The sequence below is a fragment of the Antennarius striatus genome, chromosome 9, assembly GCF_040054535.1.
Source record: "Antennarius striatus isolate MH-2024 chromosome 9, ASM4005453v1, whole genome shotgun sequence".
In the NCBI taxonomy this organism is placed as follows: Eukaryota; Metazoa; Chordata; class Actinopteri; order Lophiiformes; family Antennariidae; genus Antennarius; species Antennarius striatus.
The window spans coordinates 4040383-4065003 of NC_090784.1; the positions used below are offsets into that span (position 1 = coordinate 4040383).

Genomic DNA, 24621 nt, shown 5'->3' on the forward strand with positions numbered 1-24621 from the left:
AAAAAACGAATCTGAGACAATATAGAAAAACTGGCCTTTATTTACTCTTTTTACATATGGCTTTAGCTTTTCTTTTCTTACAAACATGTTTTACAAAAGGTTCTCAAGATTTGTGAGTCAATCACAGGTGGAAATTCATGATGTTGAAGAGACGGCAATGATAAATCTACAATCAGGGTTCCCACATGGCAGAGCAGTCAGCTTTCAAACAAAAAGAAACAGCTGTCTTGCAACAATGCTATACAGCGTCAGACAAGGAACATAGCAGTGGACTGAAATGAAATGCCGTTGTCACAGATGAGATTGCAAGAATCCAAAGCATACGTTCGCTTTTCTGCAGCTGCCAATGCTCAGGTTTAAGTCACGCATGTTTACACCCTTTTGGGCCACGACTGCTGACACGAAACATTGATCTCTTTCCTCTAGTCACCAATCAGCGCTCACAGTACCATCACAAATGTAAGGTCTTAATAAAAGACTTCAAAAGCAAAGGCCAGTTCAATATTATGGCCCAGTGTTGCATCACCCGATGCTCGTTGACTGTTTTCATTCTCTACACAGTAAACTCCAGTTGTTAGCCAACACAACATTAAATTTCTGAACATGTCAGTATTTTCTACACGTCTAATTATTACATTACAGCTCATTCAGTCAGTTATTTTATTCAGTGGAATTAGAAGACATAATCAGGAGTATCAAATGCGTAAGCAAAAAAAACTCAACAACCAATTACATTAGACTGCACTGCATCTAGGTTGAGTTTTCAGTGATCCATCGGCTGACACGCAACATGTATAAAAGTAGTTTCCGTTTCCAGACAGGTTTGAAGTCCATTGTGAAGACCTTAGTTCAAAATTCTTCTCACAAAAGTTGTTGCATAAACAGGATATGAAGTCTTTTGCATACAGTGGTCTGCAGAGCTCGTCTCATGTCTCTCTCCTCGCCTTCTTCTTCTTTGCCGGCTTAGGTGCTTGGCTCTCCTCTAGTTTTTCCGAAAAGAGAAAGAAGGAGTTTACTCAAACGAGTCTGAATGTGATTCACATTGTTTTTCTGTTCACAGGAAAAACTTATTCTTAGCTTAGTGATTTTTAAAGCCAAAACACTCATGACCACTGTCAAGAAATGACCTGTATGTGTGGGTGAGGGTTAGTGCTGTGTATGCTCTCTACATCCAGAGACTGAGCAGCCAAGCCTGCTTAGAAATAAAAAGTTTTTCATGGGAACACACATTTATATGCTGTGTCTGGTGTAGGATCTGGAAGGCTGCTCTACTGGACAGAGGACTCACCATCAGTTGGCTTCTGTGGCACTTGTGTGACAGGGGTTTTTTGAGATATGTTGTCCTTCACAGGCTGCGTCACTCGGGTCTATAAAAAAAGTAACAATAGCTGTTCTCAGCAAGGGAATAAATGACAGCAACATCAACCAAAAACAAAGCTGTTGCAGTGACAAAATACAGCAGAAAGGAAACTGTTCCGCACTTCCAGCAGAATATGAGTTCCTGTATTAAAGCTTTTCTGTTCCATTCAGATTGCCCTTAAGAGATGTTCTTTGCGTGGCTTTTCATATTTTTGCCTCTGAAAAAGGAAGTTATATTTTGTGTCAAGTTGTGGCTGCTTCTCACGCCATCAGTCTGAACAGACCAGTTGAAGTGACCCTGTGTCAGACATCAGCACCACTAACCTCAACAGAGGCTGCCTTGACAGGCTGGATGGCAGCAGAAACCTCCTGAACAGGGAACGGCTTCTTCATTGAGGTGGCAGGTGTCGCGTCCTTCTGTGGCTCCTCACCCTGCACAGGAGGACAAGCACATAACTATATCAAAATACATTTAAAAAACATATCAGTTGAAATTCGTTCATAATGTGGGCTGACACAATAATAGTATATCAAATACAGCAGTACAGGTAGTCCTCAAAATATGAACAACTGTGCGTTACCAAATCCAACTATTGTAGTTCCCATTTCTGCCACAACAGTCGCAGAGCAGCGTAACATTAACACGCCATAGATTCTCCACATGACAAGTTAAAATGACTCAGAAAATATCAAGACTAAGTGAAGTTTGCTCTGATGTCAGACTTCATGTAGTCTTTTCTTCTTTCGTTGGTGTCATCTGCAGCGTTTCCTTTTATCCACATCCCTGTGAACTTTTCAATCAATCAACCTTTATTTATATAGTGCTTAATCACATCGTCAGACATTTCGAAGCGCTTTAACAGACAGAAACCCAACAAAACCCTCCAGAGCAAGGAGAAGTGACGGTGGCGGGGAAAAACTCCCTCATTGAGGAAGAAACTCCGGGCAGGACCAAGACTCTGGAGGGCGGTCATCCGCCTTGACCGGTTGGGTGGGAAAAGAAATATACTCAGGATAGAGACAGGGCAAGGAAAAGAGAGACAGAGATATAGTGACAGATAAGCCAGATTGAATTTCCAGTTCAAATTGTGATGTAGTAGGAGAAAATTCATTCAGCAGAGGTAGATATGTTAAACTTACATTACGGTACAGGATTTCATTTATTATGTGTTGTTTTAATGTCCTGTAATTGTCTCTGGTCAGTCTTATGGAATAGTAGTTTATTTAAAGTAGTAATGACATTTTAATGACCTAAAAAATAGATATTATAGACTGAAATTCAATAAATAATAATTTGCCAATAATTCAACTTACAAACAACTTCTCGGAACCAATTGTGTTTGTAGGTTGAGGACTACTTGTATTTATATCTTGTATTCATAACTTGCAAAACAACTTGACAAATTTAGTATAAATTTAGTAAAGTGTTAGACGTGTGCCTCCAAAATGTACAGGGATACAAATATCAGACAGCAGAAAACACTCAAGAATATGTATGTAGATATTTCCTCTTTAACACAAAGTGCGTTTCATAACTATGAATTCTATCACCGCTCATTGTGAACATCGACACACATCTTCATCTTTACAGCATCTGAAGGTCAACTCTGTTTCAGCACTCTGTGGGACGTTACCTGACCAGCTGCCTCCTCAGCAACCTTCTTCTTCTTCTTTTTCTTCTTTTTAGTTTTAGACCCACCGTCAGCAGAAGTCTCTCCCTTGTCCTTTTCTTCGTCGTCATCATCATCCTAACAAATACATGCAGACAGAAAAATAGTTCAGAGCAATAAAGATATGAATCAAAAAAGCAGCAACAAAACACCAGAGCTGATTTAACCTTTTGTAAATAATGACATTAAGTGGTACGAAGTCTGTTCCATGAACACACATCATGGGAGAACCCCACTCATTGAATGCATTTGAATTGATTCAGCTACTTTGTTTAAGACAAGCCTTCTCCACATGCAGCTCACCTGCTCCAGTGAAAAAAAGACTAGAGGTGAAAAGGTCCTTAATCAGAGTTCTAACTGCAAGAAAAATATCTGTGGGTGTGAACATGTAACACACACATGTACATGTGTGCGTTAATATTTTTCAATAAAACGTTTATATTACTTTACCTTGATTCTTTTTTACCTGAATTTTAAATACAGCAAATCCCTCGCGGTTAATGGAATAATTAGATGATTTTTCCAATTAGGTTAAATTGGTCTGGTGCCACCTAGTGGTAGGTACCATAAACAAAATGGTTTTACCTATATAATTCAATCTTCAAGTATGCACAGTCTAAAGAATATTCTGGCTAATACCCCTCGGGGCTAAATGACCTAAACACAGGTGAACATTGGATGAACCAGGTGAGACAGAAGGAGTCACAAATTAATGTTTATTATGAGTGAAACTTCCAAATAACTAAAAGCTTAGCGTTGTTCAAGCCTGGGTCAACTTACCGCTCCATCAATCAAATTGACCTTCATCTCAGGGGTGGGCTTCTCCTGAGCTGGAGGGGCCACAGGAGTGGGCTCTTCATAGTTTCCCCAGGCTTCAGAGGGGGCATTCCAGTCAGAGCTCGGGTCAACTGATCCACCACCTGAAAAATACAATTCCTGTCTGAACACATCTGGAGTACACCAGAACTGGTAACTCACATCAAAATCTAATCGAACCAAATATCAAGCTAATATTTGGCCTTACTGAGTCCAGACCACTCATCATCTACTCTGGGCTGAGTGAGCCAGGGCAGGTCTCTCACTGGCTCTACAAGACACAGAATAAAAGCCAACCTGACCACTACAGAAAACTACGCCCTCTAGTGGTGACCTGCACTGGTCACATCAGCGGATTGTCCTGACACTTACCAGTACTCAGTCCAGATAATGATGTAGTCATCCCCGTCTCAATCATTGTCCATGACTCTATAACAAAGAAATGATGCCTTGACACTGTGCAGATGTTTCTATACAGCATCCCCTCGCTTATTCGGGCGTTAAGATGCACGGGTTCACTGCATCATGGATTTTTAGTAGGTAGTCACGTGCTACTGTACGCGCATGCTATTGGCTGACAGCATCCGTGTGTGCGCTGCTTTCCGAGACTCACGGAATGCAGGGCACTTCCATGTATTAAAGAAACACTTTTATTTAACACAAAAGTGCTTTAAACAGTCTATTAGCGTGTCGGAAAAGGTAATACAGATATAAAGTGGTTTAATATCAGTATGGGGAGGGTTCATATGTTGTTTAAATTACCGTAAACAATAAGAAAAAAAGTTTGTTGCTATATTGCAGAATTTTGTTTTTCATGGGTGGTCCTGGAACGCATTAACCGCGAGTAACGAGTGATTACTGTATTTGATACAGCAATATTGTAGCTGCATATTTAAAAGGTAATTAAATCTGTCCTCCTCTAACCTAATACTAATCAGTTCTAAATAATGCCTGTTGGGTAGAATAGAAACTACAGGAAAATAATACTGAAATTGGAGATCTACATTGTTTTAGCATGATGAATTTGGCAAATGCTGATTTCAATTTAACAACTTAATTGATCAAAAAAAGACTGAACTTTAATATTTTCCACATTAACCTACTCCCAACAAAAATGAAACGGACACAAAGCAGCGTAAGCAGTTCAGACAAGGCTGCAGAGGTGGGGAAAGAAAACATGTGTGACAGGCTTATCAACCACTTGTGAGTGAAACAATAGATTGTTAAATAAAAGCGACTGATTCCCAACAATAAATGAGGGATCATTCCTGTGGCATGAGCTGCTGTTATACCATCCACCTCACTGTTCATATGGATATTTACTATCAAAAAGGCCCACCAATGGGACTATTGCCATCTTTAAACTGTGGATGAAAATGTACTCGGTCAATAACAGTTAAAGTGTCTGGAGGATAGATTATTTCCAAGATCAACAATGAATTTAAAGATGATGCACATCACGACCTCAAAAACTGAGGTCATCAGACATCAACAAGTTCAAGACACACCATCAAGCTCTGAAGCATCTGACCAACGCATGAAGGTTTTAACAAACGAGATGTTTATCAGTAAAGTTAAAGCGTTTTTACCATCGATGTCTCCGCCCCACAGTGACGCTGGCTCTCTGCTGCTTGTCCAGGTGTCAGTCTTCGCAAGCACAGTGTGAGCAGGAGCTTTAACAGCCATGTTAGTCCTACCAGCAGCTATTGCAGCAACCTCGCTGTTGTTTACTGTTAAGAAGACAAACACTTGACTTGCAGTCACAATGACACTGATATCATTGTTGAGTGATGATTATCATGAGAGTGAGACATGTAAACCTTTGGTTTGATTGTCTCAATCAAACCAAAGATTACGTTAAGCTGAGATATGACGGCTTTGGGCCTTTATGATCTGCTTATCAGTCAATGAGGGAAGCATTTTCTGCTGATAGTTACCTTGAGGTACAACAGGTTCAACTTTCTCTTGCTTTGCTTTGGTGGATTCTCCTGAAAATAATAATAAAAAAGTTTAATTGACCTCCAGTAAAGGAGTAAAGCACTTGTAAAAAAAACACTGGGGGCCAACTCTTCAAACAGTCTATGGCCTGTCCAAATGTAACAACAAGGATTTCTGTTCTGGAGCGACTTTAAGCAGTTCAACCAAGATGGCCTGGACAGCTTGGTCTTTGTACATTACTAAAGAACTCAACCCAGCTGCAAACTCCTTGTCTAAATTTTAAACCTTTCAAAAACATGTTAATCGTCACGTTAATCAGAATATTTTTAAAAAGGTCCCATCTTTTCACAGCCACCTTTTTTCTTCTTCTGGCTGGACGCTGCAGGGACCTTGGGCTGCTCTGACGGAGTGCTCACAGGTGTGTCCGCTCCCCCAGGACTGGCTGAGCCGTCGCTGGAGCTTTTGTCCTTCTTGCGTTGCTCACGCTTCTCCTTGTTGCTGACCTTGGTCTCCCACATGCCTCAACATTGAAAATAAGTGCAGCATGAACTTAGTTCTAGAATGCTGTATGGGTTCATTATTATGGGATTAGTGAGGAAACAAACTGGATTAGGCAAGATGAAGTAACAGAAACAGAGGCTGTTCATATACATGGTGAATATAATCTGTTGAGAACAAGAGCATACAGCTAGTTCTCAGCAGAACTAACAAATGATGGCTTAATATGAGAAAATCAAATAAATTAAGACAGGCCACTTCTTGCATGACACCACACCTAGATAGCACAAAAACCGAGAATTATGATCTACATAATTCATGATAACTTACCATCTTCTGGTTCCTTGCCATCTGCAGTCAGTGTTTTGTTCTCCTTTACAGCCTGTTTGACTTTCTTCTTAGATTTTTTTCCCTGCAAGACGATTAACACTTGATGTAAAAGGTAAAAACGTGGTCATTTACCTGACACAAAGCTAGACGCTACAGTGGAGATACTACGCAGCTCATATGATTTCACACCCAAGAATGGCAACTGAGCAAGCTGCAGTAACTCCATGCTGACTCTTACTTGCTGAGACTCAAATGACCACGCTCAAGCTGAGGCTATTTATAAGTGAAATTACATCCAACGACCACGACTCCCTAAACGTTACATGTCCTGTTAGCAAGAACTATTTCCGTGTCTTGGTGTAAAAACACGACATCTTTTGACTCCAGCACCTTTAGAACCACAGTTTGTGTTACTTTGTGGTATCCTGTGATTGACATGAAATGAAAGGCTGCACCTCGAGCTGGCCTAAGCGGTGATCCTTCATGTTTTTGCTACATATGTTGTTCATAAATTGTAGAAAACTGTAAATTCATAACGTGGTGGGTTCTTTGTTTGCATTAGTCACTGGTACTGACAACATTATATTAGGAATTACAAACAGGAATTAAGTGCTACCATTCAAATAATTGTAATCTATACTCCACAATCATTTTGTACATACTAAGATGGTTAAATCGCCTTCTGATGTATGTTTTTAAATGGCTTTGGTGAATTACCTCTCCAGCCTTTTCGGGCTTGACCTCTGATGGGGGCGGCTGCTGATGTGGCACTATCTCCTCCGAGACTATGGCTTCCTCCTGCGGCTCAGCGATGGCTCTTCCGTTAGACTGGGCTTTCTAGAAGGCACATTCAAGACAAATGTTACTCAGAAAGCTATAACAAGTTTTGAGATACATTGTTTGAACGCAATTAATAGTGAACTGCATCTATGGTTAGCATGGCCGATAGCCACATGCTAGCCATGTCCAGAGATTCAACTGTCACTGTGGCGTTAGCTTGACAGCTAGCTTAGCTTTGACAGCTAATGGTGCGGCTCTATGAAAGGAGGTGGAAGGTAGACGAGTGACATTCAAGCAGCGTACCTTGTCCGTCTTTCTCCTTTTTTTCTTCGGTTCCTCAGATTTGACGGGTTTACTGACACCTCGCTTTACCTCAGTGCCGTCGTCCACGGAGCTTACAGAGGGTCGTTTTTTGAAGACAGAGCGGCACAATGAGGCCCAAAGGGCGACCATCAGTACCAGCCCGCTACACGCTGCTAAAAGGATCACCCACGGCGGAATAAGATCGGGCTTCAGTCCCAAATCCATGCCGAGTTCGGAGCGTAGCCACCCCAGACCTTTGGATAACAGTTCATTCAAACGATTTGTAAGCAGTCTGACCTGCTGAGAGGCCGCGTCCTGCCACTGCTCCATTAGTATTCTTTCAAACTGCAGACCGATTCGTCACGCTTTGCTTACCGTTAACTGCAAGCTAACCCTAACCCTAACTTAGTCCTTGTTAAAAGTAACGGAACGGCTTCGACATGATGATATAGAAATGCATCCCCTCCTTCGACACCAACATCAACCTAACCGAACGGTCAAATTATGTTCCCAAATTTATCACAGACTGGTGACGAACAGCTAACTAGCCATCGAGCTAGCCTCTATCATCGTATGATGATATGCAGCCGTTCTATGACCACCACAATGCGTTCACTGTGGCCGCGAGAAAAACAGGTTCACCTCATATGGCTCCGTCTTGACTCGAGAAGCGTTGCGTTCACTGATACTTGTAAACTTGAACTTCGTTTATTTCGTCACAGTTGTAGATGACCATTGATGCCATCGGAGTACAGATGTCTATTTTAATTGCTGTTATCGTTTTTGAATAAAAGTTACCACCTGTTTTCAGAGGTAGAGGAAACGACAACGTACAAGAACGTTTAAGCGTTTGGATTCCTCATTCAGCATTTCATTTTTTGCGAGGGTAATTTACCTCTTGAAAAGCACAGTATTGTGTACTTACTTAGGATTTATAATCGCGCTTTCCAAGTGGATTCAAGGTTTTCCTTTTCTGACCAAAAAAGAAAACGTTTGAAGGCAACACATTAATGCCGCGATAGCTTCTATAGAAGAGACTTCCGGCATACCGATTGGTTAAAAGTGGGTTGGATGGAGAACCAAAACCCAGTAGTCACTGGTATTGTTTTTTGTCAAATTTACATTTTGTTCGTTTCAAGTTGTTGATTTATATAAAACACACAAAAGCGGCATCACTCAAGTCTTGTGCAAAACGGCGTATGAATATAATTAGTAAAATACTATCCCTAATTGCAGACAGCTTTATCAGTAAGCCATAAATGTTGAGTAAATATCACTGTGGCAGGTCAAACATTGAAGCCTCTTATCATAATAATACAGCATTGATTCATCACCATGGTTAACATGAAGCAACAAAAAAGACCGGACAATGTGTTTGCATCCAAGTTTATTTTGAAATTCCCTACTCCCCCTGTACAAGAAAAAGAGGACTTTCCACAAAGGCAGCAGTGACCTGTCAGTGATAGTACTTTTTTAGGGAAGGAAAAACTTATAATCACAGTGTCTTCTTCTTTTAAATACTTCTACTGCTGTCATCTTTGGCTGGGTTTCGGCAGACAGCCTTCTGTCAAACCACATTCCTAGGAAGCGATGGTTTAAGCCAATAGAGCAGGGCTGTGGGCTTCACATTTTACAGTGCCAATGCAGGAATGTTCTGTTCTGTAGACCTCCTCTTCATTAACACAAAAGAAAAACAATAAAAATTGAAATTAAAATAACAAACTGTTTGTGTTCACAACACAAACAAATATTACTGCCTGGGGAGATAGTGACAGTATGTCGAATTTCATAAAATTGTATAGACAAAAAATAAATCTACAAAATGGAGCTAGGTAAATATTACACAACAGTAAACATGTTTTTGTTTTCTTCCTTTTTTTAAACTCTTCTGTCAAATCTCTACACAAAACCAAAATTCTTGGTTTTAATGGCTAGCAAGAGTTTCTGTTTGAGTATCTGTTTTGAAGAATAGAGTGGCACGTAGAGACGTGAGATGCAGGTATTGGCCGTGGGAAGGTGCTGGTCATCTGGGGGCCGGATGGTGATGGAGGGCATCGGCTGGAAGCCTTCCTCACTAGCTGGCAGAGACGGGCTGGACGTCCAGAAATACACCTGAGAGGACAAAAACATTATTACCTTTTCAACTCAATACATACTTTTTATTCTCTTTTCCATACCAAAACAAACAAAAGGCAAAATGGGTAGCACAAGAGAGGATTTGAATATTCATTGCTTTGTTCACTTGTGTTAATCATACATATTACTTGACGTAGTACAATGAATTCAGAGACCAAAGGCTCGTCTTCCTTCCTCTGTAAGACTATGCTGCTGTTAAACCACATCACTGCTTCACAAAGAAATGTTTGATTTTACATCCCAGTTAAAAACTGGAACCAACAGAGACAAATTCAGTTAAAGTACGGTACATCCTTTTTCTTTAGCCCTCAAACACTAAATGTATTGTTGTAATACCAGAAGCCATTGAGAGAAACAGAACTGAAAATTCACTACTGTACGTTTTCACATTTCATATGTGCAGCTACAACTGGTTGAACCATTACAGACTGATCCGTCTGTTTCAGTTTCAAGTTATGAACCACATGCTATCATGGAAAATTGTAAGTACAGTTGAGAACTCAACGACAAACTTACCAGATCTTGCCTCTCGGTCATGCTCATCTTTTCTACTATGGACCAGAACCAACGTTTAAACTGCAGGAGCTTTTCTGCATTTTCCCCTGTTGGAAGAAGAACAGGTCTTAAAAATACAATCATAAATCTATCATTTCTGAATGAGAACAGAACTGGAAGGAAAATAGACACAAAAATGAGATGATCAAGAGAGACCCACATACCTGATTCATCATTGAAAGAAGTGAAGCTAATGAGCATCTGAACATTGACTTCTCCACAGCCGTTGACCAGAAGCCTGAAGTCCTCAGCCGTCAGGTCCTCCAGTGCGTTCTTAGGGAGCACATCGAGTAAACCCTTCCTCATCGCCTGTAAAAAGTGTGAAATCACTTAGTGGTGCCAAAAATTTAATCTGCGTTCTGACACACTTTAATATGTTTATCCACTCATGTGGGAATAACATGTTGTCACTACATCACTTACATGGAGCGGCTGCTCTGCTACCACCAGCATTCTGTGCTCGGCGTACTTTCTCACGTACTCGTACACATTGAGGGGAGTTACTGGCATGTTGACCCCACCAGACAGAAGCTCCACCTGGCCCAGTAAAAACAATAAAACAACAAACACTGTGTTTAACATGTTTATTCAGATTACGCTTTCAAAAACAGAGCCTCAGGCTGTGATACTTTATCTGAGTTATCTGATTTTTTTAAGTTTAATCTGATGATACATGAAATAAGATGAAGAGAAATCATGTCAATATTTTTTCTGAAAATAAAAATTTTAAAATAATCGGTAGTACGTTCATAATTTAGGTGAAAAAAAAGGGGGGGGAATTCTACGTTGAGTAAAGTAGCATGATCAGGTCACTGCACATTTGTATTAAAAGCAGTGTAGTTTTAATGTTAACAACACAAGTTAATAATTCTTTTTCTATCATGTAATGTTAAAACCAATGTTGACATAATGACGGCGAGTTCCTCTACCTGTCCAGACCCTTCCTCCTTGCAGAGGTCGATGGCAAAGGCCAGGTCCATGGCAGCAAATACTGCCTCTGCTTCTCCAGCCTGAGAATGGCGGATTAGCTGCCGCAGGCTCTCGTACATTACGGGGTCAAAGAATGCAAAGTCATGCCAGTTCACCTGCAGTGTCAATTATAAGAAGGTTCAGAAACCTCAATCTGAAAAGCCACATGGAAAACAGTTACAATCTCATTATTATGCCATCCTGCCTTACCTTCCTTCCAAGCAGCACTTTGATGACATGCCGATTCAATGTAATTGGACAGAGTTCATTCTGAAGTAGACATAATCCCAGTATTCTGTACAAAAAACAACAACAAAAAACACATTTACAGTAATTTAGGATTTCCCACTTCAAAGATCTGACTAATTTCCCATTGCTTTGTTCTTTTCATTTAGGCATAATTAAGTGTTCAAACTAGACATTTAACAATGTTTAAATTTTTCTTCACGCAAATGTTTAATGAACAAATGACAAGTTAAATCTTTACCTGCCAATGTTACGGAAGCAGTTTAGCCTGGCCTCCGTATTCTTGCCAGGCCGAGGAGAGTAAAAGCCTCGTTTTCCAGGCTGGTAAAACAGAGGAGCATTGTCGTCGCCCTCATCTGGGTCGTCCAGCTCCATGTCCACCACACTGCGGGTTGTGCCATGACGCTTACGGTTCTCCTGCTGCTACAAATGAGAGGCAAGACTGTTTTTAAGAGAAACAAGACTGGCTGTAGCGAGAGACTACTAAATCCATTATACAGAAGCATTTGAAGTGTAAACCTCCAAAATTCTGCTTTCACAGTGGAAATAAAGCCATTTCACACATTAGGATATTATTGATTAGAAACAGAAATGTTGAGGTTACTTGTGCTTTCTCAGGAGCCTCCAGCAGACCCAAGTCCAATATGCTGTCAGCACCATTTTCCCTATAAAACACAGGTTCATATTTCTTTAAAACGTTAAAATTTGAAAATATTCTGCCATATAAAACAGAACATATAAATTATATTTTCTTAAATGGAGTGTCTGTGTAAGCTTGACTAACTCTCATACGATACCTTCCGTGTGCGATCAGAAGCTCCATGGCTTCCTCCACTCTGGCTCGGAGGGAATCCTCACTGGCCAGCAGCAGCAGCAGCTGGGCTGGGGACAGCTCCAGCAACATGCCAGTAATTTTACTGGCAAATGCCTAAGATAAACAGACAGTCTGAGTGAGCTGAAGGAAACCATCAGTTAGACAGACTGGCAGTCACAGACTACACCGGTGTGTTTATTCTTTGAAAATTTATCAGGCCATCAGACCAGTAAAAGATCATGTGGTTTTCAAAGTTTTACAGTTATAATTTAATGGTAGCAGTGAAAATATGTTGACCTGTTCTTACACGCATAACTGTCTGCTGTGGTCACTGAACTATAATATATAGAGATGGTTTATTACCGGTTGCATTGCATGTACACGTGGGTAGAGCCTTTCACCCAAGGCTTGTCTGTGTGCAGGCAGGGGGTCAGGCTCATCGCTGGGGTTTCCCTCTGATGAAGGCCTGAAAGGCCTGGTATCTATCGACAGCTGCCGCCTGGAATCTCTGTAGAATATAAACACACATGTTCACCTCATGTCTCACAGCATGCATCCCTTTGTTAAATGAGGAAAGAGCACAGATGCATTCAATTGGAATCTACCTGTCTCTGTCTCTCCGAGATCCAGCTCGAAGCCCTCCACTTCTCCTCTCTCTTTCCCGATCCCTGTTTCTCAAGCGCTGCATTAAATCTGAAACACAATGAAGTAAACAGTTTCACCTTGAAGCCTAAGTTTTTTTATGTAAAAGAGGTTAACAGTTTTCAGCATCACACATTCCAATGAATGTAAAAATGTAACAAAGTTCATCAATACAGTATAGTTTCTATGTATTGTCATACTTGAATTGTAATCGTGATGACACGTACTGCTGGCCTGCATCCCCTTGCTGACACTCTGGACACAGTCCAGGTTGGGCAGCTTATCATTGGAGAGGAGAGCAAGGGCGATGGCCGTGTAGAAGCTGCGGGCAACGCCGCTACCCTCGCCCGGCTCATCTTTGAAGGTGACCTTCACCCTGTGAACAGCCATGGGTGTGGTTGTGCAGCGCCTCCCAAAGTGCGTGTTCAGTTGACGCATGGTCTGCTGTATGAGTTGGTCTCGATCCCGATCCACCTCCAGGGCCAAGTCACGGGATTGCAGGTTCCTTAGCTTCTCCATCTCCCGACGGAATTTGGATTCCTTTACCTCAAATCCACCTAATTCAGTCAGGATCTTGAAAACATTGAGAGAAAATGATTAAATCTGCTCTCTAACATTAAAACATTTTTATGAGGATATGTAAAGATGTTTGATGGGGCTTGTCTTTTAAATTTTACAAATGTAAAGTTGTAATCAAAAATAAAACCATGTAGGAAAAACTACTTTTATTGTAAAATGTGTACTGAGATAAAACTGTACCGATCCAGGCTCAGCTCCCACATCCTCCATGAAAACACGACCAAAGAGTTCCAGGGACAGGCGCCAGCGGCCCAGCAGCATATCATGTGAGATCATCATCCCCATGAAACTACAGTGAGGTCTGGGCAAGCAAACGAAAAAAAGATCAACATGTAACACCATAACTTTGTAATTAATGTGTTAAAAATACAGGATGACATATCAAAACACATTTTCTATCACTAAATAAAAGTACATTCATCTGTAATTTTTCAGTAGAGGGCACCCTTGCACATTCGTGCATCAATGCTCGCGACTCCACCTCATCGCAGATTTTTGGTCGGCAGTCACGTGATACTGTACACGCATTCTATTGGCTGACGGCATCCGGAAGCGCGCTACGTTCCATCAGTCTCTGACTTTTGTGAGACACAAAAGTCGATAAGAGTGTGGGAAAAGGTAAAACAGATAGAAGGTGGTTTAATGTCAGTATGGGGAGGGTTCATAAATGTTTAAATTACCGTAATAAAATAGATCGCAATCTCGATTTGTGTTAACTGCAAAGAACGAGGGTGCACTGTATGATTAAAATTATTTTACCATCTACAAAACAACATCAGAACTATTTTAGCCACAATGTGCAAAGAAAATTTTAATTCACATTAAAACCAGGCAATGAACATACATGTTTAACAATTGTGTTTAGTTCTGAGAACAAACTTCAAAGTATGTTCAAATTATGTTCTCAAGAGCATTGCATTTCAAGAAACACCTTACACACGCAATAATTTCATACAAAGATGTTCAGGAATTCTTATTTGATTTGACATGACAGTGCTTTCATTAACAGGGCATAATTCAGAAACTGTTATTGAAGTAATTTTAGGTCATTTATAATTTCCTTTTTACTCAATAGACAAAGTCCTTATAATCCAGAATGTACCATATATTTGAAAATACTTTTATCTACCAGCTAAAATAAACCAAAATGACACGGTTGAGTTTGTTACCTGAACGATGGGAGAGGGGGCCCATCACTCTCAGTGAGGCCTATCTCAGCAAGCAGGCTGCTCTTCAGCTGTGCAGCGAGGTCATGGGGTGAAGGGCCCGGCTTCGAAGCCTCCATCTCCTGCTCTGCCAGGGACTGGTTCCCAGTGCTCCGCTGACCAGTTTCCATACTCATCACATTCTTCAGGTTGGCTGAGTACGACATCTTAGTGGGCAAGATCTGTTTTAGTGGGGTTTAGAAACGTTTCTCAGTGTGTGAGCAGGATGAGATGGTGACTGTGTGATGATGAAAGAATGGAAATATGGAAAGGAACAACAGAACACAAGCTATGTTCCAATATCCACAACTGAATTTCAGTCTAAGCAAAATAATAATCCCCAATAACCAGAATTTCCAACTGACTTAAATGTTATTGTAAATAATAACAAGGAAATTTTGAAACCTGGATTAAAAAAATGTCACAAAATTTGTTCACAGGAGTAGACATCTCAGCATATCAATAGTGCTTTGTTTGTGTGGATATTCGAACACAGCTGCCAGCGTGTTTGTCCAATGAAGAGGGGTGGTATACCTGAGAGGGGGAGGGTAGAGAGGAGTCCATGTTTACCTCCAGGCAGTTCCTGTCCATGCTTGCCTCAGCCAGGCCTTTGCTTGCCATGTAAGAGGAAGAGTACAGGCCCTGGGAGGGACGACCAAACAGATCCTCCTTCCTTGCATTAGGCTGTTAGAGATAAGCAAACTGAAGTTGAAGTCAAAGAGCCAGTATTTGATCTTTCAGACTTAAAGTTAACCCTGCACAGACTGACAGAAATGGTCAACTTAAATTTAAACCCAGTCGGCAGATTTTTATATGATGTGTGTTAGTTGTCAAATGACTAACAGCGACCTGACAGACTATTGGTTGTACGTACAATATTTCAGAACCTTGAGGATAAATAACACTACAAATTTCTACTGAAATTTAATTAGTCATTGGAGAGAGTTTTACAAAATCAAATTCCAAGACAGATGCCAAACTTGACACCTTTCTAAGTATTAACTCACTGGCTGCCAATGACAGCTATGATCTTTTCAACACTGGGGGGAGGGGGTTAGGGGACAGTCTGGAGCAGCTTGTCGGTGACAATCAGGCTTCTAATCACAGAGTTTAGTATCATGATGACTGGTCCGGTTACACAACAGAGGACGGAGAATCAGAGAAAGACAGAACTTGCAGCAACTTACGATGCAACAAAGTTTGCGTGTGTCAGAGCTCAACCTCAAGCAAACACGTTGTCGCTCTGAGCAAAGCATCTTGTGATTCGTCAAGAACAGAAAAGAAAAAACAAATATCTAGAAAGTTGGAGAAAGTCCATCAACTGATACAAAGCACTAGTTAATGTGACTGGTTAATCTAGACATGTCCCCATCTGTTGCATTTGCTTAATGCGGCTGGAAACTCTCTGATCGTAAGGCTAGTCAGGTTTAGTTCCATATTGTCAGTGGTCAATGCTGTGCTGGTCACGTTTGACAGATATGAGTTATAAGTTATATTATTTCAACGATGCTCCAGAGCAGATCAGTTTTGCAGTTGGCACATTCATTATATTTGACATATTTTTGTAGAATTTTAAAATTCTATCATATAACAGCAGTTTCATTCAATGAAATAGCCTCAAATCATACAAGATACATTTTTGTCCGTAACACTGCTTAAAATTTGTAAGTGTGTCCTTTATAGGCAAAGATTTCTCACCATCAGGTGAGACCCGAGATTCACCAAAAGTGAATTAGCAGCAATTCTGACCTGGAGGAGGTGGGGCTGGTCTGCCAATGGAATGGCCTCAGCAAGGGGAACATCGAAGGGGTTGGGTGGGATGCAGCCCAGGAAAGTCATGGAGTCTGAGCGCCGGAAGAAGGGGTGGTTTTGACCCGTTTCAGCTGGAACTGCATCTTCGTCTTTATCCTGCAGTGTTGAACCTGAGGTAAGGCAGCAACAATCAACTTAGCAAACACATTTAAATACAACCCAGTTTCACTCTGACTGTAATTATTGGTTGTATGACTTACTTTGATTGGTGTCCTCATCATTCTCATGTTCAGAATCCTCATTGTCTAAACCTAGCTCCAAAATCTCTCGATTCCTGCAAGTTACAGTGAATACAAAATGAGAACCCTAAAAATATAACGGACATAACAGGATTGTTTGTCTTTCTGTCAATTATGTTGCAGCAGAAGTAATCCATTATTTTCAAAGTCAGTAGTTTCTTCATTTACCTCTTTCTGTCCATCTGTGGGGTGTCTAAAGTGGTTTGCTGATTCATGGCCTTAATCCAGTATATAAGAGCCTGGAAAACGTATGCCACATGTTTAAGTGAGCATACATCCAGTACAGGAAGGACATCAGAGTGTTCATCGTTGTGGGAGCGCATCAACGATAAGGCATAGTTCAGGAAGTCACCCCGTGCCGACATCATTCCTTGGCGAGCCGTCAACAGGGTCGCTGCTCTCCTGAAACACACGCAAGGAACACAAACTCAGAACAGGAAGAATTAGAAAAACAAACTTTCTGGGTCTAGGATATTTTTTTTCTTACCTACGCCCTTCCAGAGTTCGGAGGCTGGCCTCCTCTCGAGCATTCATACGGTCCCTGCGAGCAGAGTGCTGAGAGGCATGGAGGGGATGACTGGGATGACCTGGATCTCCAGCAGAAGACAAAGCTGAGCCGTAACGCAGCTGAGCCTCCGTGGAGTCCATGATGGACACCATCCAGTTCCAGGTGGGGATCAGTTTTTCTTCAACGTAGTTCTGGTGAAAATAAGGAAAAACATGAATCCCTGTATCATATCTTTCTTTCTGGCTCATTGTTAAGTCCATCACAACTGTGTTGTTATGGCTTCACTGAGTTATCATCACTTTATGATTCATTTATGTTGATATATGAATGACTAATTACCATTAATATGCTAATGGTTACTATGAAACTGAACATTTCTTCACCTCTACAGTATTTTTACTTCACCTAATTTATTTAAATTGCATGTACTGTTACTTACAGGTAAATATTCTTTGGAGGAACACATGAATAGTTGCTAACTAACCACTGCTAACTCAATCTGCTAGTCGGTTACTACAGTGACGGCAACGCAAACGGATCAAAAACACTTACAAGTCAAAGCTGAATGGGATGTAGAAATACAGAAGAGGTAAAGGTATTCTTTACCAGGAGATGAGAGCACATGTACAGAATATAGACCTGCACACTTTCATTACCTTTATCATTATTACTAGAGTAGGGGTGCAAAGATACCAAAGAACTGATTTACAAGCAAACACCCTGGGTTCAGCAATGAACAACAGCAGGATGTCAGATTATCCACATTGTTACAAAGTTAACTGGTGAAGCTAGTCAGGCAAAACATCTCATCTCCAGCTCAAAACTTCAGCCAGGACTCCCTAAAGATAACGCCTCTAGAGGAGAAAGGTGAGAATCAAAATGCTTCATGGCCAAACACCACACTAGCTCCAATATCAGATTAGTACTGGATTTAATTTAAAAAAAATTTTTTAAAAAGCTTCAGAGAAAATATTTGGTATTCCTGTCAAGCAATGCTTGACAATCCCAGTCAAATGTTTGACTGGGATTGTGTGAGCAGATGAGAACAAATTGGACATCTGTGCAACAACAGACATGATACAGCCTGAAAACATGAAGCATACCAAATAACAAACACTCGTTTTTATTACTCAGTAAAGACCACTCTTAGAAAAATGATAGAAAACAAAAGAAATGGATGAATACGCAGGGTGGGTTAACACATAATTAGAAGCCTATAAATTTAACTGGCCACGTTTTCTTCCATTTAACACAAGACGCCCAACCATTTACTGGTTAATGATCTTGTCTTGAGTCTTAAAATATCTGAAGTGTGTTTAATGATGTCAAAACATCTTAACACAAAAACCTATTTTGATCATGAGTGCATTTTACCTGGAGGTTGACTGCATCCTGGTAGGTGAGCTTCACAGCAGCGGGGTACTGTGAGTAGACTAGATGATTGTACTTGGGAATCAGGCTCATGAGGTCCGAGATCTGCCTGATGACAATGCTGTAGGCCCGAGCCAGGCTGCTGGCAGATGTCAAATAGCTGCTGGAGTTGCTGGCCTCCAGAGCAGCCGCAGCAGCAGCAGCGCTGGAGCTGATCGCGCTGGAGCGGCGCAGGTTGGCCGGGTCGATATAGATCAGGCCTGTGGAGCTCGCTGTGAAAGACACAACGATTATAATAGGTAGAATTACATACAGTTTTTGTGATAAACATTTGAAATCAATGACTTCTTGTAACATAAATTGAAAGCTATTATAAAGCTTAACTGACCTGCGGGTGTGGACGTGTTGGAGGGAGCACTCCCGGTGGCCCTCTGGTTCGGGGTGTTTCTAACAGCCCACTGCATGGATCGAGGAGCCTGGGCTGCACTGTTGGCATGGGACGTGCTAGTTGTTCTTTCCAGCGGCTCATCCAACAAGAACGTCTCTTGGTCCACATCGTCGCTCTGACTGCTGCTGCTGTCGGAGTCACTGGAGTCGTTGGACTGGGAGTCGTCTTCCGAAAAGAAGGCAGGGACACTGCTGGCGCCTTCGGGGAGAGAGATGAGGAAGACAGAACATGGGAACAAAGAAAGAGGAGATTTATTTAAAGGTTAAACATGTCCATATATCCTGCCTACTGTCTTTCATAACAGAATTACCCAAGCACAAGTGCAGGTTAGTGAATCACACCACTACAAGGGCAAACAACACCAATGACCGTGAAAACACTGAAGCTTCAAATAAAGTACACCAGCTTTCCATCAACGGTGTGCAAGTATCATTTTTTTAATATGCTTTTACTAAATTAACTTGAAAAATTCTTAGAAGGAAAAAAAAACAGCAATGTCTCAGCTGTGCTGTTGAATTATGTGAATATGAACCAACATCATTAGTATGAAAACATTTACGATGACGAAGGAGAAAAAAAACCAACGCACACTGTTTGGGAGAGCTACAACTTCATTAGTTTGTTATTTATGTGAAAGAACAATAAGTCAACACATGTGACGAGGGAGAGATTTGGTTACAAATGAAAGACACAAAAATTGTGAAGAGTGAGAAAGGGAAGAATTGAAGGAACTCTCAGCAGGAAACTGTGTATGCACTTTGCAAATTCACTCTTGCCCTGACATCTGTATATGCATTGAAGTAAAGAGGAGCTCATACCAAAAATAGGAAATGCCAAGGACACCCTACTGCCTGCAAATGAAATACACATTGGGTATTCAGCCAGGGACCATTTTGTCTGATGTGTCATTACCTCTTCAAACATTAACCCCACAATCCAAAACGCTGACTATCAACCACTTGTGACTTCATAAGGATTGAATCAGTCTGAAATTCAAGTTTAAAAAAAATACACCAGAGAGGAGCAAGACAGAATAGCTATTTCTATTTAGTAGGGAGTTGGAGCCTTATAAAATAATTAAACACTGGGTTTAAAGAGGTCAATGAGACAGGTGACCACATTTTGACAACGTAAGAAATAGAGGAGAAGGTTATGACGAAGGAGGATTTTAAAGGAAAAATATAGTAAAGTAAACTGAAAGCTTAAGAGAAGCTGTTGACCAACCAGCTTCAGAGCCTGCGGTGGCTGCCGTGACGACACTCCTGCGGCCGCTAGCATTATCCTGATTGCTGTGGTTACTTTCACTGTCACTCTCTGTTTCAGCTGCAGCCAGCAGATCCAGCTCCATGTCACTTCCTGTGAGCACAAAGAAGGAAAACGAATGTTTCACTTTCTGTGATCGGACTAGTCAGATCCAAGCAGCCCTCACAAAACACAACTGGCTTCAAAACTCCTTAACTCCAGTGCATTCTAATGAAAAGAAGCATTAGCATCTCACCATCCTCATCATGTTCATCGTGCTGCCCTTCTGCCTCGGCGTTTTCTTCTCCCTGCTCCTCTTGGTCGTCATGATGGTCTTCCTCACCTGCTACACCTTCCACAACCTCCACCTGAGAGACAAACAAAAGATTATTTTACAGCAATAGAATTAAAACCAAATAGAAAATCAAAATTTAATAATAATAATAGTCTGGACTATAGGCGGTATAAAGCATCTTTTGAAACAAGTCAGTGAAATAAGAACTTATTTGCATGCGAGGCTCATTATGGCCTTAATAATTTAATGATGAGGCTTCCCACCTCTTCCACATCTGCTGACACAATGTCGTCTGGCTCCTCGTCTCTTCCTCTGACAGGCTGGGACTGGCTGCTGCGCCGAGGCTGGGGGTTCCTGATGATATAAGAGGCAGCTGTCTGGTTGGAGCTGGAAAGGAAAGACCCAAACCCACGTAACGCAGTGAGTAAGAAGGATAAATCCTCTTTTTTCCCTCTTAGTTTCTTCTTTCCAAGCAAAAAATTAGATGATGTTTTTTTTAACACAAAATAAAACCACTAAAGACAACTGACCTGCTGGATTGGTCAGGTGAGGGTCTTGGAGGCAATGGCTCAACGGAGAACAGCTCCTCGCTGCCCTGAACAGCATCAATGCTGGTACTGGCCAATGTGAACGGAGCAGTGGGTCTTGCGATACCCATTCTTACAGGAACAATCAGGGACTCCGCTACGTTACACAGCTCCTCCACAGCATAGGGCAGGAGGGCTTGGAAAACCCGCCGACATTTCCCAATTGGCTGGGGAATGAAGTTGCTGTGTGGAGGACACGAAGAAAAGAATCAGCATCAGCATGAACTGAAAATGGTCATGAAAATGTGTGGTCACAATGTGTGAGGGAATCAGAATGGTTCCCTGATCACTGTAGTTACATTTAAGTCCTGAAGTCTTTGCTGAATTCCCTTCAAAACAAATTCTGTGCCTTCTTACTTTTTCTTTTTGGATGAGGCCATTTCCACACTGAGAATGACAAACACACGTGCTACGGAGCGCAGGAACCTCCTGGTCACGTTGACTGCCTCCTCTCTCCGACCAGGGGTGTACTTGTTCTGCAGCTCCTTCACAAGGGTACCCAGTAAGGTATCTATGAACTGGTACAGTAAACCATAAAACACACAGTCATAATCAAAACACTTTCAAGAGGAAGACCCCATCAGCAGTAAACACAGCCATGCTCATAAGAAAATCTTAAGCAGTAATAAAAAGATCTTGTTTAACACTGTGGTAAGTTATGAAATACACACTGTAGAAAATAACTTCATAAAAATACACAAATCAATGAATCAAAAATTGGCATTAAGTGTTTACTGTATGTATTTTGAAAGAGGACTTTCTTATTGTGTCCCCAATGGTACCACCAGCACCAGTGGTGTGTAATAACGTCTTAATTTGACGAGCATTGGGACTTACAGTGATGTCAGGAGCACATTTGACGATGAGGCAGTGAGTGAAACAGTCGAGACGAATGGTGCCGCTCTGCTGGTTCAGGTACACCTGCTCCTCGGGCAGCAGGTGGGCAATTCTGCTACTGGCACTGAGTCTAAAAGACAGTCATACAGAAGTCAGGACACTGATCCAGTTCCTTGCATTGGAGTAGGATTCATATGAAAGCAGAAACAGCTCTATGGATAAGACATGTAAATTATATATTATCAGTGTTCTCGTTTGCGTACGTCCTTGCTCTTTGACACAAATTTTTTGACAGGGACGCACAATCGTCAGACAGAGTACATTCCTGGGACGCGAGCTTGAAATGCACTTCCATTTAACAGAAATATTCACAATTTTCCCATTTCTCCACTTAAATTTCGAACCCGGAAATTGCCATTATGTTTTGAAAAATAATCAGAAGTTAATGAAGAAAAACAGACATATTACTGACAGATATTACTGTAATTTGTGTGAAGAAGGCTCTTTCAGCTTGGTGCAGTGTCCACAGGAGAATACAATAAATGAATTAAAGGCAAAGAAAACTATTGAGTGAAAAGCAAGTGAAAAAAAACTATTACTGTACATCTTTATTCCTATAACTTTTTTTAAATGACTCCCAGGCTTTAACATTTTGATAAAAGTAATATATAATTTTGCTTTTTTTAATTTAAACAGTTATGTTATTTATAAAAAATTTAAATTAACACCTTGTTTAGTTTTTATATTGTACTATTGGCAAAACTGTCCTTGCATACGCTTTTAACGTATATTTAGTAATTACTTTTGGGATACATAAATGTTTCTTGAAGCGCATCCCAGGAATGCGCTACTTTTTTGAGGTAAATTAACTATTATTTCCATAAAGACACATTATTGTTGACTTTTTTCTCATTTTTATTATTTGTAAAATAATTGCAATGTTGAAAGCTACAATGATCAACCAAATTACTGGTCCTGGGCCTGCTGTGCTACTCACGGATCTTTGTTCTCCTGAGACCCAAACATGATCATGGACTTGAGGGCATTCCAGTCCTGCAGGACCCTCTCTAGAGCCAGCTGAGCAAAGCGTGGAGGCTCTAGGTCATGGTCTGGCATATCAGTATCTGCAACAGGTGAAATTTTTTAACAATCTGCAGCCGAGACCATAGTGCTGAAAGAAGACTGCAGAAAATCTTTATTGTGATGCGCAGTGATCAGTAATATGGGAGAATGATCCTGAACCTACCTTCTGCATTAGCAGCCTTGCGGTTTCTGTCTTCTCTTATGCGTGGTGGTCTATACTGACAGTGCTCCACACTCTGTCTAGCAACAGTCTGCACTAGGAACAGTAATATATGCTCTCCCCTGCAGATGGAAACAAATATCAGAAATATGACTTCTTCCTCCTCACTTTCTCATTATGAAACATTTTATGTGTAAAGTCAGAGGCCAAATTTATTATCTAAGGATTTGTTCTGACAGTCTCTCCTCACTTGATCATTAAAAAAGTCCTCTGTCATATGTGGATTTGTTCAGGTCAGTAAAAAAAATGCATGGGTCTTACCTGCTATTAGGTGTTGTGACCAGGTTTGTGGTGGTGAGTAATCTATAAAGCAGATCCAGGCGAGCAGCCTTCTGACCAGCAATCAAAGTTTTGCATTTGCATTTCTCCCAGCAGTCACAGTATGCTGTAGGGGAGGTTCTTTTCAACCTGGCAAAGGACAAAACCAAATTTACAATCCAGTATAAAATATGGGTGATGAAAAGCAGTGGTGATTAAGGCCCCGTCCACACGATACCGGAACTTTTTGAAAACGCAACTTTTTTGTTGCGTTTACGCCTTCTGTCCACACGACAACGCAGATATCCGAAACGAAAACACAACTTTTTGAAAACGCCAGCCAAGGTGGAATTTTTTTAAAAAACGCTGGGTCTGCGTTGTCATGTGGACGCTGTATCCGCAACTTTTTCTATCCAGGGGACGTGCCCCTGCAAGGAAAACCGCTGACGTCATGCTTGTCACCCGCGTCTACATGTAACAACGGAGTTAAAACTGGCTATTTTATGATGTATAACAGCTCCACGTCGAAGATGCGTTGATAAACATGCTTTGCACTTAAATATTTGTTTGTTTCTTTATGTGTCATAAAGTTTTTATTCATTCATTCACGGTCCTCGCCAAAGACGCACTGGATCGGACCGGGACGCGCTGCCTGCTGGTGGGAGAACTCCGTGATGGAGGTCATCCTCCAGGAGGAATGCCATGAATTTCTGCACATTCCCGGTCCTCTCTCCTGTAGTTTTCAGAGTTGTTCTGCTTATACATGTGTTGGTCAATGCACTGATGCAGATACGAGCGGACAGAGATCTTTTTGAAAACACTGTTGCGTGGACGTGAATCACTGTTGATGCGGGTTGGAAAAAGTTGCATTTTCAAAAAGT

At 41.2% G+C, this 24621-nt stretch overlaps 2 protein-coding genes across 13 annotated transcripts in view; both read right to left on the reverse strand.

Annotated features, from left to right (window-relative positions):
- Positions 1–29: 29 nt before the first annotated feature.
- mtdhb (metadherin b) lies at positions 30–8328 on the reverse strand. Of its 5 annotated transcripts, XM_068324371.1 has the most exons (13): positions 7695–8328; positions 7329–7448; positions 6612–6693; positions 6139–6303; positions 5783–5833; positions 5435–5575; positions 4218–4274; positions 4054–4116; positions 3810–3949; positions 2994–3107; positions 1684–1791; positions 1289–1367; positions 30–982 (listed from the first exon to the last, which is right to left on the reverse strand). In XM_068324371.1, exons 1-13 carry the CDS (start codon positions 8022–8024, stop codon positions 927–929), a joined length of 1506 nt encoding a protein of 501 aa, XP_068180472.1. In that variant the 5' UTR covers positions 8025–8328; the 3' UTR covers positions 30–926. The 5 variants fall into 5 exon arrangements, with proteins under 5 accessions (XP_068180472.1, XP_068180475.1, XP_068180473.1 ...); XM_068324374.1 differs by lacking the exon at positions 5435–5575; XM_068324372.1 differs by lacking the exon at positions 4054–4116.
- Positions 8329–9066: 738 nt separating this feature from the next.
- The window catches only part of ubr5 (ubiquitin protein ligase E3 component n-recognin 5), a 39940-nt gene continuing 24385 nt past the window's right edge, over positions 9067–24621 (reverse strand). The window contains exons 29-59 of one of the 8 annotated variants that reach the window (XM_068323215.1): positions 23744–23890; positions 23426–23544; positions 23177–23303; positions 22180–22309; positions 21700–21860; positions 21286–21525; positions 21019–21142; positions 20717–20828; positions 20443–20574; positions 20037–20069; positions 19159–19416; positions 18774–19042; positions 17379–17590; positions 17060–17293; positions 16853–16926; positions 16590–16762; positions 15411–15524; positions 14805–15022; positions 13816–13936; positions 13257–13629; positions 13020–13107; positions 12778–12922; positions 12398–12528; positions 12205–12265; positions 11842–12023; positions 11565–11649; positions 11315–11470; positions 10809–10922; positions 10550–10694; positions 10347–10432; positions 9067–9806 (exon numbers count right to left, since the gene is read on the reverse strand). In XM_068323215.1, the coding sequence (XP_068179316.1) occupies positions 9594–9806; positions 10347–10432; positions 10550–10694; positions 10809–10922; positions 11315–11470; positions 11565–11649; positions 11842–12023; positions 12205–12265; positions 12398–12528; positions 12778–12922; positions 13020–13107; positions 13257–13629; positions 13816–13936; positions 14805–15022; positions 15411–15524; positions 16590–16762; positions 16853–16926; positions 17060–17293; positions 17379–17590; positions 18774–19042; positions 19159–19416; positions 20037–20069; positions 20443–20574; positions 20717–20828; positions 21019–21142; positions 21286–21525; positions 21700–21860; positions 22180–22309; positions 23177–23303; positions 23426–23544; positions 23744–23890 (4777 nt within the window). In that variant the 3' untranslated portion in view covers positions 9067–9593. Of the gene's footprint in view, positions 9807–10346; positions 10433–10549; positions 10695–10808; positions 10923–11314; positions 11471–11564; positions 11650–11841; positions 12024–12204; positions 12266–12397; positions 12529–12777; positions 12923–13019; positions 13108–13256; positions 13630–13815; positions 13937–14804; positions 15023–15374; positions 15525–16589; positions 16763–16852; positions 16927–17059; positions 17294–17378; positions 17591–18773; positions 19043–19158; positions 19417–20036; positions 20070–20442; positions 20575–20716; positions 20829–21018; positions 21143–21285; positions 21526–21699; positions 21861–22179; positions 22310–23176; positions 23304–23425; positions 23545–23743; positions 23891–24621 lie in introns of all 8 variants that reach the window. The other 7 variants (XM_068323213.1, XM_068323212.1, XM_068323211.1 and 4 more) reach the window with 7 other exon arrangements.